The sequence below is a fragment of the Aptenodytes forsteri genome, unplaced genomic scaffold, assembly GCF_000699145.1.
Source record: "Aptenodytes forsteri isolate BGI_AS27 unplaced genomic scaffold, ASM69914v1 Scaffold290, whole genome shotgun sequence".
Classification (NCBI taxonomy): Eukaryota; Metazoa; Chordata; class Aves; order Sphenisciformes; family Spheniscidae; genus Aptenodytes; species Aptenodytes forsteri.
In genome coordinates, this window is record NW_008795244.1 from 1,788,915 (window position 1) to 1,803,204 (window position 14,290).

Genomic DNA, 14,290 nt, shown 5'->3' on the forward strand with positions numbered 1-14,290 from the left:
TCAAGGCAGAAAAAGAAGGGGTGTTCTCCATAAACCCAGCCTAGGAGCAGGACATGAAAGCTTTGTAAAACCCCAAGGCATCTGAGCCCTAAATTAATGTTATCTTTGTCAGCGTAATATGCTGGCATCAAAGACATTATTTCTGAAACCAGCTGGTGCCAACATGTACAACACACAGCCAAGAGGCAATTTGCAGGTTTCTCTGGTGGCTCAGGACAGCTGAGAGCACAGCCCTGTCCTTCCCTCCTCCCAAAGCCGGGATAGACATCGCCAGCAGATGCCATGGGCTAAGTGGAGTGGAAGAAGAGCAGACAGCTATGTGCAGGACTCTCCTGCTTATCTCCTCTCCTCCACCGCACAAGTAAAACCTTCCTGATCACGGTCAATCTTAGCACATCACTGCTGATCATCCCTGCCTGGATCGTCCCTGAAGGTTTCCTGGCTCGTCCCCAAACACTTGCAGCTCAGTTGCAAGGAGCAGATGTTTTGGCTCAGACTGGTAATGCTTCACCTGACCAAGGAGCACAACGCTAGCACCGTAATGAAGCTGTTGCCTACAAGATGAGTAATGATGGCACATGGGAGGCATATCACTGTCATTGCTGATCAGGTTAAATCACTGAACCATTTCACCTTCTGCTTCTTAGACACCTAAAGGGAACTAGCTTTGCTTTTGGTCTAATACAGCAATAAATCTACCTGCATTTAGGAAAGGCAACTGCATGTCATTGCCGCTTGGGACTGCCACTGCCATGTCTCGAGTGGGGCAGGACCTCACTCCACCTTGCAGCCCGTGAACACATCACTGGGTCGAGCCTCAAAGGTTCGTCTCCTGCAGGACATCACCTTGACGAAGTGATAGCTCCATATGAGAAAACCCTTCATTACCTGTAGGGCTTTTACCAAGCAGCTGGGAAAGTGAGATGGGATCACTTGGAGAGGGAGACAAGGGAACAGCGACTCCAGGCATTGCAAAACCAAACCCATGAACCAGGAAACAATAATCACTGGTTTTAATCTATCTGCGACAAAGCAGCTTGAGCAAAAGAGGTCTTTTCAGATGGCAGTATTGCCAGGCTGTTTGAAGTACCTGCTAACTGGACTTTGAATTGCAAAGTTGGGAAAATGTGGTTCGATAGCAAGATCCTTCACACAACTTGATTAGTGCTGGGACTAGCTCTACTGTGCAAAGGCAGCAGCTAAGCGGGCAGTGGATGAGAGCAGCTTCTCATAGATCAAAAATTACATAATGAACAATTGCAGACATATTAGAGGGAAACAGTGGTGTGAAATAACCCTCACCAGCAATGATATCTGCTAGATTTTTAGAATTTAGTAAGACAAAAGCCAGAAACTTTTGTTTCTAAAACTTTCAGTTTTAAAACCATTCTCAAGCTAAAGACAGAGCATTTTAAAAGATGAACTCACACTTTGTACACACACAAAGCCCTGGAAATGTGATAATAATTCATGTCAGTTAAGTATTTTCAGCCTGAAAATCCCGGTTCAGAGTACTTGCACTTCAACAAAATACTTCTTATTTCTGTCACATGTGGATAACATCTGAAAAACAGTGGTTCTCTAGCAGAAGTGCAAGTAGAACAAAATATTTGACATTAGCTTGCTCATATCAAGCTTCCTTTGTTTCTTAGGATTTAGCTAGAAGTTTTAAGAAAGCCTCTTTTCTTCTCCCTCCCCAGTATCAGCTTTCTGTAGAAGTCTGCTTCAGGAAGGGTCTTGCAGGAATCACACTCTGCCTGTTCAGGGACTAGCATTGCCTTTTGTCCTATAATTGAATTGAATGGGGTTAGACTCATTCTTCCCAGACAGCCCTATCATTTGAGTGCTCTGAAGATGTATTACAGTAATATATCGCCAGAACGACATTGCTATGATGATACATTAATGCAATACATCTTCACAGCTTTAGGGCTGTCCAGAAACAATAGGATGGGCATTAGATTCAGTTCAGTCATATCACACTCATGCACACATGCCCCAGTGGCAAATGAAATGTGTTAGAGAAGGAGAGGAGTCATCATGTGCATACGTTCAAATCTAAATTCAGGCTAATTTCTGGATAAGCGTAGCTTTCCTCAGTGTTAGTGAAAAATCTGTTATTTTGCATGTGCTAAACAGTTCTTACAGGTTTTTTTCTGTTTTTTTGGGGGGTTATTTTGGAAACACTTCAGTGTCACCATTGTCTGGAAACAGGACTGAATGAACAATGAGAGTGTCCTGGTGCTAGGGATTTGCCTTTCACTCGACATGGGAAAATCTGTCTTCATTCAGCTAAATTAATAATTTCTGAAAATCTGCTCTCCCAAATGCGTGCATATACATGCATCCAGTTTATCCTCATGTTTTAGGAAAATAACTAGAAACTCGACTGTAAGCGATGGGGATAAAACTGTGAGAAAAGGGCAAGAAAGCAGGGAAGGACTGGAAAATATGAAACTAGAAGTCACCAGGGATGATGCTGAGGATGCAGGCTGAGCTGTTACAAAGGCTGTAACAGCCTGTAACAGTATTGAACAGGGGGACTGTTCAATATGAACAAGCCAGAGAAGCCGGGATGGTATGGTCAGGAAACACTGACACACGCTACACACAACTACAAATAAAACAGGAGATTCCTATGTCTCAGTCTTATTTTTTTCTTCTTTTTTTGCCTGCAGCCAGTAGCTGTGAAACCCACTAGCAAAATGTACATCAACACATCTGTCTCCTTGTTGAGCCAGTGATGCTCAGTCTCTATGATAGCAGGTAATGCAGCATAATAGGAGTGGATGTGGAGATTAAAACAGTGCTGAGGACCTAATGTGCACCGTGTGTGGGGTCTGGGGTGGCTTCAGAGCAGATCTGTCCTGGTTGTGTGGGCTGAACTCCCGCTCGTGGCAGGACCATGCGCAGTTCACTCCAGGAGAGCATCCACCAGGTTTCCTTCATTTGAGGGGATAGAGTTCACGCACTTTGGGCACATCCATATCAGCATTTTAGTCTGGACCAGGACTGCACTTTTGAGGTGAACCTCTTGGTCACCCTCACTTCTTGCACCATGCTTGGTGCTGCAGAACTTATGTGCGGAGCCCAGCCTTGCGTGTGAGTCCTCTGGGTAACAACATGATGCCAACACAAACCAACTAGAGTGAAAATATTTGTTTGAAACATATGAAATTTCATCTAACAACACTTGTGGTAAATATTACAATTGTGAAGTCAAGCACTCTGAACAAAGCCAAAGGTGAGGTCACTCTTGCAATCTTGTTACGTCCCCCTCTCTCTTTATACATTTGATATAGACCCATCCTGCTCACTGTTGTCTAAATACAGCTGTGCTTCATTTGAAACACCTTGTTTCCCCCAGGATCCACCTAGATATTTAACTAGTTTGGCAAAACATAACTGCACACATCTGACCAATCGTCCCATCTGCTCTGCTAGCTCTCACTGCCTCCTTCCACGGAGAGAGCAGCCGCCCTGATGCCTCCGTGCATGTGCCATAGCGGCGACTGCCAAAACAACCTGCTGGGATGTGGAAAGATACCCCACTTCTCTCCATTTGCTTAATTCAAATATAAACACATGAAAAACCCCTATACCCTGAACATTAGACTACAGTGTGAAATTTCAAGAAGTGTCATTTTGTTTTAAGGGAGTTAGGTAGAAAAAGTTTTGCTTTTTCCATAAGACTTTTTGAAACTATGGAATTTAACCTATTTTTTATTTAGATAAACCCAGGAAATATCAGGCTTTCCTAGCAAGGCTGTCCTAAGCAGCAAAGGGCTCAAGCGGTGCGTGCTTCTGCTGCTGGGCCCCACTCGGCTCAGCAGTCTGACTGGCCGCTCTGCTGGACATCACCCGAGCATCCCAAGCCATCGGTCCCTCTGCAGCTGGGAAAAATCTCCTTTGGAAAGTTTGTCAAAACCAAAGCGGAAAAGAGTTTCGACATACAGCACCCAAATTTTGCAAAGCAGTAACATTTTATGAAAAGATTTCTGAATGGCTTTTGTTGTTACTGCTCATGGCAACACTGGCAGAGCTTGCTTTTCAAAAATGGCAATGATGTAACACACACACACTGTGCATACAAGTGTTAAAAGCTGGAGTTATGTTTCAGATGGACCTTAATTCTTTAAAATTCTGGTTTCATTCTTAAACTATTGATGCTGCACTTTGCTCTTAAATGTCAGAACAAAATAAGTGATACCTGCAATTTATTCAGATGACATTTCAACAATACAAGATTTTCAGATTACAAACTACAGCCCCATGTTCCTTATCGTGTTACGCTGAATGTGTAGATTTTGGGGATTTACATAATGGGTTTGTATAATGAATATTTATATAATGAACACATTTGCATAATGACTGCAAATAAACATGCATAATAAAGATTCCAGGCCAATAATTCATGTACTAAGTTAAAAATCACCTCTAAATACATTTTTTTATTCCTACAAAAGGTTCATTTTATCTCTTGTTCAAAAAAATTGTATCCGACCTTATCCAAGTAAAGGCTGCATTGATGCAAATCATGATAATATTTTGGAATTAGTCTACATCGAATCATTTGTATTCAGTGATTTCAATTTCTTATCTTTTAGTAGCAGCTTTGACAAACAATTTCAGAATATTCTAAATATGATTTGTTAATATAATTTAGTGTCGTATTCTAGATGTGATGCTTGCATGTATGCCTCATCAGTGCCGCTGGGAATTACAGGAGAAAACTGGTAGAAATTATAAAGTGAAGATGAAGCTTATGTTTAGATAAAGGTAATTTGCTGCAGACAGAATATAAACCCTTACAGAAATTTGGTGTTTTCAACTCTCCTGCATTTTATTTTCTAATAAATCCAGGCTTCTTGTTTGCCAGACTGATACTTAATTGGATCTGAGTGCCATTTATAACTGTCTGTACACCAGAACATACACCTGACCACAAAAGTGGTATGGTGTTACTGAAATGGAAATATTCTTCTTTATTTGGTAGACTAGTGGACAGAACGTATTCTGTAAATTATATGTCTGTTTCCATCACATTTTACAAGATTTTTTGAGCAAAAAGTTATTTGGATCCTGTGTTCTTCCACTCCGGACAGAGTTCTGTCCATTAATCAACCAGGGGACACCAAGGCATGTCCTAGTGCTCTGCAGTGGCCGCATCGGTGCTTACCTCTCAGATGTAACGGGTTTTGTAATGATGCAGCCCTGTAATGCAGCATTTGCAATGAGTTTGCAAGGCCTCAGCACTGAGGCTTGTCAGAGCATCTCTGCCTGGACTTGTCCTGCCCTGCCTACAGCTTTGTCATGCCTGGTTCAGCTGGGGCAGCATTTCCTCCAACTGAGCAGACGTCCCTGCCTAATCTGTTTTAGCTTTGCATTTCCATGGTATGACCATAGTTTTATACAGCCAGAAGTAGCAAGCAGTTATTCTGTGTGTAATGAGGTTTTTATGACTGTTACATGATGATGCAATGCAGAGAAACACAGGCTGGTGTGGGAGCAGGGGCTTGAGAAGCAGGGACATGGGACAGGGTGCAGAGGCAGGCAGGCACGGGATGGGTAGAGACAGGCAGGGGGTGCCACAGTAGACCCCACAGCTGTGAACAGCTCACCCATGGTCAGTTAAAGAAATGCAGATTTGGAGCTGGACAAAGTGGGGTTTAGGGGTATCGGAGAACAAAGGAATGATATCGGACGTACATAGATATGTATACGCAAACAGTACATTAGGATGTAATGTGGAGCTGCAAAGCAATGAAGAAAGAGCAAAGGTGTAAAGGCGTGACAGCAAACATTTAAAAATGACCCCAAATGGATCTTAAAGGGAGGAAGAAGAAACCACTAATATGAACATCATATTCCTCCCCCCGAGAGTTCCTGGATGCTTACAACTCATCATAACAGCCGCCCACCAGAATGAAGCCACCGATCTTCAGCCCCCACGGGGCAGGGGAGGGTGTGCAAATCACCAGGAAAAGGGGTAGAAACTAAGTGAGTCTATAACAACTTTAACTGCATTATTATTCTTTCTTTTTCGGTAAGTCATAGAATCATAGAATGGTTTGGGTTGGAAAGATCATCTAGTCCAAGCCCCCTGCCACGAGCAGGGAATATTAGGTCTAGGTTAATAACGATTCTTGAGTTAGACTGTTAAGACTTCAATTATATATATAAACCAAGCATTTATTGTTATTGTATCAGGTGTACCTCCTCTTTGCCCCTAAACAAGACTGAGCAGTTCATGAGTGCCAGTTTAAATGCATCTGCAGATGAAGTAAACCAGTCATGCTGTGAGGAGATGCTTCCAGTGCCACCCCAGGCAGCAAGCCTGCAGTAGGTGCATATCCCACTGTTTTTATGAAGAATTATACATGCATGTCCTGAGGGCCGCCCCGCCCCCCCCCCCGGACAAGAGAGACATGGACATCCTGGAACAAGTCCAGCGGCGGGCCATGAGGGTGACAAAGGGGCTGGAGCAGCTGAACTGGGGAGCAGCTGAGTTGGTGGGGTCTCAGCCTGGGGAGAAGAGGGCTCTGGGGGTCCTATACCTGATGGGCATGTAAAGGAGATGGATCCAGACTCTCCTCAGAGGTGCTGGTGACAGGACAAGAGGCAATGGGCTCGCATTGAAACAGAGGAAATTCCATTTAAAGGTGAAAAAAGCTTTTTTAAAGTAAGGGTGATCAAACACTGGCACAGGTTGCCCAGAGGTGCTGTGGCATCTCCATCCTTGGAGATATTCAAACCCAACTGGACACATCCTGAGCAACCTGCTCTGGCCGCCCCTGCTTGAGCAGAGTCTGGACCAGCTGATCTCCAGAGGTCCCTGCCCACCTCAGCCAGTTTGTGGTTCAATTCTGTGATTTTCCTTTTTCTTTTAAGTACCCAATTTGTTAAGCACGTTTGTGTTTCTTCTGACCTATCACTTCCTGGTGAGAGAGTAAGGGATGTGGCAAAACCAATCCAACACGCCACCCTTCCCCAAAGAAAATCCTAAAAGGAGAAGTTGTATACGATTTGCAGGATTACCTGCCAACTACTTGGTCAAGATGCTCCAGCAGAGAGGATGAAACAGTGAGCATATGGTAAATGTGTGTTGCTGTCTCCTATGGGCGCTATTCATATATGCTTCCAAGAAGGGCTGAGAAGGCAGAACAAAGCAGGTATTGGGCAAGGGAAGGGAAACAAAGCACAGGCTGTAAATGCCTGCCCTTAAGTCTTCCTTCAGCAGTGAGAAAACATACCTGTCTGCCCACAGTTTGCTGTGCTAGACACTTGACAAGAGCACATTATCACTGCACCGTGAGCACTTTGATTTACTCTCCCTGTACCACGATATCTTTGATTAGTCTTTTCCTCAAATTTCATTTTCAGTTCTCATTGTGGTAAGTATAATAGGTCTGTAGTTGAATGATCATATTTTTCCTCTCAGTCCTCATTCTCAGTCCTTTGGTCAAGATACAAAATCAGTGGGTTCACTGAAAGCCCTTGTGATTATGTGTACTAATTTTGTCTGAATTCAAGATGAGGAGGATCTAATTCCTCCTCAGACCCCTTCTTCAACCTGAGTGCACTAATTCTCCTTTTCTGCTTTTTTCCTCTCCAGGAAAATTATAACAGCTCCTTTCTGTAGACAACCTAATGCTTTAAGCTATTACTGTAAAATATCACCATGGTTTCCAATAAAATTTTATTTGACATTTAGTTAAAATCCATTTTTTGCTACAACTGATTTTTTTCCCTAGTCCCTTGATGGACACTTTGAGCAGAATTCATTGTCATTGTCTTAAAGGTCAAAAGTTTGGTTTTTTTCAGATCTTGCTTTGTAAAGCAAACTGTTACTCAGGATTATGAGACACTGCGGTAAGCTGTGACAGCCCATGAAACCATTCTTCCCTGCAATTACACGGATTTCATAAAAGTTGTGTGAGCAAACAGAAAGACCTTCACTGCAAAATCAATTACCATTGTAGAGTCCCTATAAAAGAACCAGTGCAAGACCAGTCAAGACTGCACCAAGTCAAACAGTGTAGAGATGCCTGTAAGCTAAATGTTTTCCTTTAAATATGTTATAAGGAATTAAAAGTATAAATGGAAATATTAAATAGAAACTATGCAATTAGATGCCATTTTGTTTGCAATTTTTCATAAATATAATTTAGTTTGTTCAATAAAACTATTCTAATAAACTATGCTGTATCATGGAATAATGGTTCAATGGTAGTTACATTAAATTAAATCTATTGCATGATGTGTTTACATTAAAAAATCTATTGCATGATGTGTTAATGTTTTTAACTTTCACTCCTGCTTCTAGAGAGCCCTGTGTATTCTTGATTATTTCCTTGTTTTGCTTTTAATTGGAATTGTTTGATAAATGTCTGCAGCCTGTTAAAACGAGCTTAAAAATATACGCATATTTAGGGTGCCTTTATTTCTACATTCCTATGTTACAGTAGTATAGTTTTCACTGATCTCAGCTGAAATCTGAAGAAGCTTTTATTTTCTAAAGGTCTAGTTAGGCACACACTTTTTAAGGCATACAAAAGTGATGCTGTCACACTTCTGAAAACTGAAAATGCAAAGCCTGCTACTGGTGAAACGTTGCAGAAAGCTCCAGGTGACAGATATTTGTGCTTACCAGATGGAGAGATGTGTCTCCAAGAAATGGAAGGCTCTGGCTTCCCTGTGGCCAGGCACACCAGAGTAACATTGCTTCCTTCGTTCACAACGATGTCACTCGAAATACGAAATATCTTCGGAGAAACTGGAATGAAACAAGGAGAAAGTTGTAATGGAGAGCTGCTGAATCAGTGCAATTCCACCAGAGTACAGATAGCTGAGGAGAGCTGGGATGCCCATATTGCCATTATTGATAAAAATACACGCAGTTGTTGAAATATAACTATGCAAAAACCTTGTTTAGGCGTGACCACAGCTATTTCCATCACATTTGCAGAAGCTCAGCCATGGATTCAAAATGCTACAAATAAGAAAGCAACAATTTCCTCTATTTTGTGCAAAGCAGGTATTGTTATCGAGTTCGCAGTAAACTGCTACTGATGGATGCTCTTGTTTAAGAGAAGGTTGAGCTTGCTCATGGCAGTTTGAAAAGAAGATGAAATTAAATTTTTCTTGTACTTTTAAAAACAATTATGCCTATTACATCTACTCCGTGTGAACTTGGAAAGTCATATCTGTTCATGGAGAAGACTAAAATACATTTATTTCTGTTGCTTTGTATTGCTTTTAGGCTTGCAGTAGCAACATGGCTAAGAAAAAAATAAGCTAGATTTTTTCTTTCATTTCATCAGCAGAATTCTTCACTAAACTCCATTTTCTGTACTATTTATACATCTGGGCATAAGAGAACAGAGTTCCACATGGATGGAAAATGATGGAAAGCATTAAATGGCCTATCCTTAAGGGAATGCTTTACTTCTTGTAATGTTACACAGGGAGGAAAGGAACTCAGGGTCCCAGCAATGAAGGCAGGAATTCTGGATTTCAGAATGAATCTTTCTTTCTAAAGAAGTATGTATTTCTTTACATGTCTTATTATTATGTTTTATATAGAAATCAAATCAATGCAGTAACAAGGCATACCCTATTGATGTTTCTGAAAAGCATTTTTCTCTATATGATAAATAACAAATTTTGTACAAATATCTGTAAAAGATACAGATCTTACATGTGGGTGTTTCAGAGCCTTCTGTAATGACTGTTTTAAATTCCAAGTGCTCTGCAAGGTAAGTGGGTACCAATAAAATGAGAAAAAAAAAAATTATGATCTTCCATTTTCCTAACCAGAGTCTCTGTCTAACTGGAGCTTTACTCTCCTGAATGCCACAGTCTTGTCTCACTGGTTTGTTCCAATTTGTCACAGCCAAAATCCCACCTTCTGAACCCGTTCATACACCTTTGCAACCATTTCAGCAACCCTGAATATATTGTTAATATCTCTTCAATGTACTTTAAAAAGTACGGAACCTTTTCATATGCACAGACTGGTTCTGTGTGCTTTGGGTTCTCCACCTGCAGATGTTCCCCGGCCCTTTCCCTGGTCCGGTGACTGGAAGTATTTCAGCCATAGAAATAAGTTGGGGTCAGACAGACTTCAAAAAGCTGGAAATTCTCAGTGCTTGCTTGTGGCTATGCATTTGTGAGCAAAGAAAATTAAAAGGCTATGTAGAGTATTTTTAATTAGCAGAGAAACATTGTCTTTAGGGAAAGTGAAGGTCTGGGGAAAGCTGAACCTTCCCTAATTCCTAAAGCAGTGAAGTTCAGTATTATCTGACCTGGAAGTTCAAGCAGGTTTACACAATCACTTGAACAGAGATATACTTTTGAATTTGCCATAGTCTAACTCGCAAAGGTGATAATCCACTCTTCCCTACTACACTTGATGACCTGAAAAAGCATGCAGTCATTACAGACCATTTTTAGGAGCTGAAACATACAGAAGAGTTATTTCCACGTAAAGGGATAATTTATTAATCAGATTTCTTTTCAGATCCTGCAATGAACCCGTTACTCAAATTCCTTCTGCAGAAGTCTCTCCTGTCCTAAAGGAGAACAGGAACAGCTGCCACCTACATGCCTACCCCACGTCAACTATGCCATGACATGACCCTTGCTCGGTGTCCCCTCTACCCTGAAATGTGGTGGTGTTAATACAGGTCCCCCCCACTCCCCCATCCCAGCCCAAGTTAAATATCATTAACGTTTCAGCTTGGCAACAGACAAAACATTGAAAGGAATTCTTATTTCTGTGTACAGCATATGAAAAACAAATCTACTTCCTAAAGACAGCTGGTGAGGGATCATCCTATCCCAAATGTAGAAATCCATCTGAGAGCAGGATCTCATGAGTAATGGCGCAAACGCGGTGGCTTTAGTTAGTCTACAAAATTATAAAATTATTTTAAAGATTTAAAAAATATCTTCCTAAATCTGAGCTACTTATTTCTTTATCCTTCAAGAAAGAACGTTCCAGAAAGTCAAGTAAAGGAATCAAATAACTCAAAACAGTTCTTCTCACAAGTAAATATATACAAGTGACTGACACAATAGATATTTGGAACTGTGGAAATATCTTCCAGATTAAGTAAATGTTACGGTGTAAGATTTCCAACAGCATTAAACTTCTTATTTGAGGTTCTGCACCTTTGAAGGTAGAAAAAGAGAGAGATTTGCTCATGTTCTGGCATTATTGAAGCAGTACCACAGAGGGATTTTTCACACCTGACACCTAATGTTATTTATCCAGGTGATTTTTATTTGCCTTAAACTTGTCACTAAACATAGGGGACATGGCTGGAGCATGCTGTGCTGCCACAACAGCACCTGGGTGGCCAGTACAGACTAAAGCAAGTTAAAGGAGGTCTCCCGGTGGTCAGGCTGTGCCAGGGTCAGGATTAGGTTTAGTCCAGTCTCGTTCCTGCATCCATCACCACAAAATGGGTGGATGAAATACCCACTCATTGTTCAGTACGCTGATTTAGCGTGACTGATACAAACAGATTAGAAATATAATAACATTAATTTCAGTGGGAATGAGGAGCTCTTGGCATGCTCTACTGCTGGACCTTCAGCACAACTACTGTAGGTCCTGTGAGCAGAGTGGCATAAGGAATGAATACCAGCAGAAAAGCTGGATCATATAAGCAATTGTAATCAAATCTCCCAAAATACAAATTTCCAAAGAAAATACACTGACGGTCCTGCCATAAGCAGGAATCTAGAATTGAAGTAATAGAATTTCATTCAGTTCACATAGACGAAAAAAATTTCTTTTCCAAGACAAAGATTAACACGGTCTACTCTCTTCTCTGCTACTTAATGTAAGCATTGTCTTTGTCCTCCTCTCCCTTTCCTCATAAGGTTTTATTTGCTCTTTATCACTCACGTCCTTTTCAAGTGTCCTCTTCTCACAAAAAGCAGAATATTTTCCCTAATGCTCAAGCTCCCAGCCCTGGATTTCCTCCTGCAGCTCCAGCTGTTTCCCTCTCTTCCTTGTTTAGGATAGCCATTAACTTTGGCTGTCAGTCTTGCCTCCGTGTTCAAAACCCGAACCTATAGTATTTTGTCAAATATTTTAATTTTGACAAAGCCATATGTTCTCGTGGCACACAATTTGAAACTCTTTCCTCAGTGATTCTACATGTAAGCTGTGGTTATGGAGCACAGAATTTGATATGAATGAAATTCAACCATATTAACAGATTTGTGGAATATATATGGCCAAAGGGGCCATAGGATAATTTAGTCTGAACTCACAGGATCTACAGATTTTCCAAGAAGCCTGACTAAAGTCTATGTTTTAGAAAGCTGTGTAGTCTTATCCGGGCAATTCCAGATGATGCTCACACTGCCACATCTGGTAAGCACTTTCAGCGATGAAATACCCCCTTGCTGCCAGAAAATAGCATCTTAGTTCAAAATTGCATCCCACTAAATTCAGCTTTCAGAAATCAGGTCTTATTATGTTTTTGTGTGCAAGACTGAACATCCCCCTTACTATCAAGTATCTTTCCTATGACTAAGGACTCATACAACGTGATAAATCACCTCTTCATCTTTCTCTGCAGATGATTTGAGCACCACAAGCTTAATTTTTGTAAGGCTTTCTAGATAATACTAGTTTCTCTCTTTTGAGGAATATCTGAATCATCCTGAAATGTGAACAGTGGAACAAGGCATAATAGCCTAGTGAGTCTTACCAACACTATATACAGAGGTAAACCCCCTACTTTATCTCAGCTTTATTTCCTCTTTCCCTGTGCAGTTATTATCACCCGGACTATTCTTCCTATTATCCCTTCAGCTCCTGCCGTGGCCAGCTGTGGAAGGAGAGGCGGGGCAGGAGGCACTGAAGAAATGGATCTCCTGTGTGGTTAAAAATACCAGTTACATATGCTACCAGAATAACATAAGTACCTGGAGGCTCCTGTTGGTCCCTTTGCATGTCCACCTGTGATTCCCTTCTGAGCAGCACTATGGAAACCTCTTCTTAATTTCCTCTTTAAAATTGCATATCTTGTAGGTAAAAACTGGTGTCCGCAGCAGGAGGAGGGAGAGCAGAAGGATCTCTGGGGCTTTGCTGCAGAAGGGACCTGCCTGCTCCATCTAATGTTTATGTTATGGCAGCTCTGTTAAGACTTTCCCAAATCAAACTTCCCCACCAGTGGCTGACAAAGACCTGTTTTTTCACCTGGCTGTTTGGAAGAGCTGCTTTGTCTGACCAGATCTGCTATCCCTGAAACCTGACTGATTGATGCTAATAAGAATCGAGCCTCTGGCTGACAACATATTTTAGCTCCTACTTCTTCCTGGAGTCCAAAATTACGTGTGCCATTATTTTGCAGGGGATTGACATTGAGCCTATAGTTCATTGCAGGGTCTCATTTCTCATTTTCAAGGACTGGAATTATATTCTCTGTTACATTCTTGTGTATGTAAATGATGAAGCATAATAAAGCTTACTAGTGTAGTGGGAATGACTGTAGGGTAGAGCTGCTTTTTTTAGCTCCTTTTGATTTTTAAACATGGGAAAGGATGCCTTATTTTCAGCACAATTTAAAATTATCAGGTAAATAATCTGGGGTATCAGCATAAGTGCACCTATCTTGTTTCATAAAATATATTCCCCCTGTTAAAATGTCCAGTCAAAGTCTATGTAGTATCAAGATTATAACATATGTGGCTGGACATACAGCTCTGTTTCTTCAGAAGGTTTCCCCAGATAAAGGTGATGAAAAGTTATGAACTACATTTTTTATAGTAACATTTATTAAATCATACAGTAGCCAACTCCCTTCTTAGATTATAATGTAATCAATCCCATTTTATATACAGAATATAGCCAATCCCAATAGAACATATAAAAACTGTGAGAGGAATTGGATTATAAGTACAGACGTGTTGCATCTGGGAGGTTGGCAAGAGAGATTTTACCATCAGAATCTAAGGAATCACCTGCTTCATCCCTCCCAGGTGTTGCAAGTATAGCTTTTGTACTCATATTGCCTTAGCTGAAGCTTCATATGCTTGCTTTTCATTAGAGAGTGACATTTTTGGTGAAAAAGAAGTGTTATATAGCCTGTTTTCCAGAATCCCCAATACCCTGAAGTTCTTCATCCAAATGCTGGGCTGCACTCCCCACCCCTCTGTCTGCAATGATAATTTGATTTTTTTCCTAATTATAATTTCATAATTAAGCAATAAACACAGGGGGGGGGGAGAGAAGATGCTGCTTTCGGCAGCTTAACTGACCATTTCT

At 41.1% G+C, this 14,290-nt stretch overlaps 1 protein-coding gene across 1 annotated transcript in view; it reads right to left on the reverse strand.

Moving 5' to 3' along the window:
- Positions 1-8,814, reverse strand: part of NEGR1 (neuronal growth regulator 1) — a gene marked incomplete at its 5' end in the record, with an annotated part of 113,115 nt that extends 104,301 nt beyond the window's left edge. The window contains one exon of the mRNA XM_019471913.1: positions 8,651-8,814. Coding sequence (XP_019327458.1) covers positions 8,651-8,814 — 164 coding nt within the window. The remainder of the gene's footprint in view (positions 1-8,650) is intronic.
- Between the last annotated feature and the right edge of the window lie 5,476 nt (positions 8,815-14,290).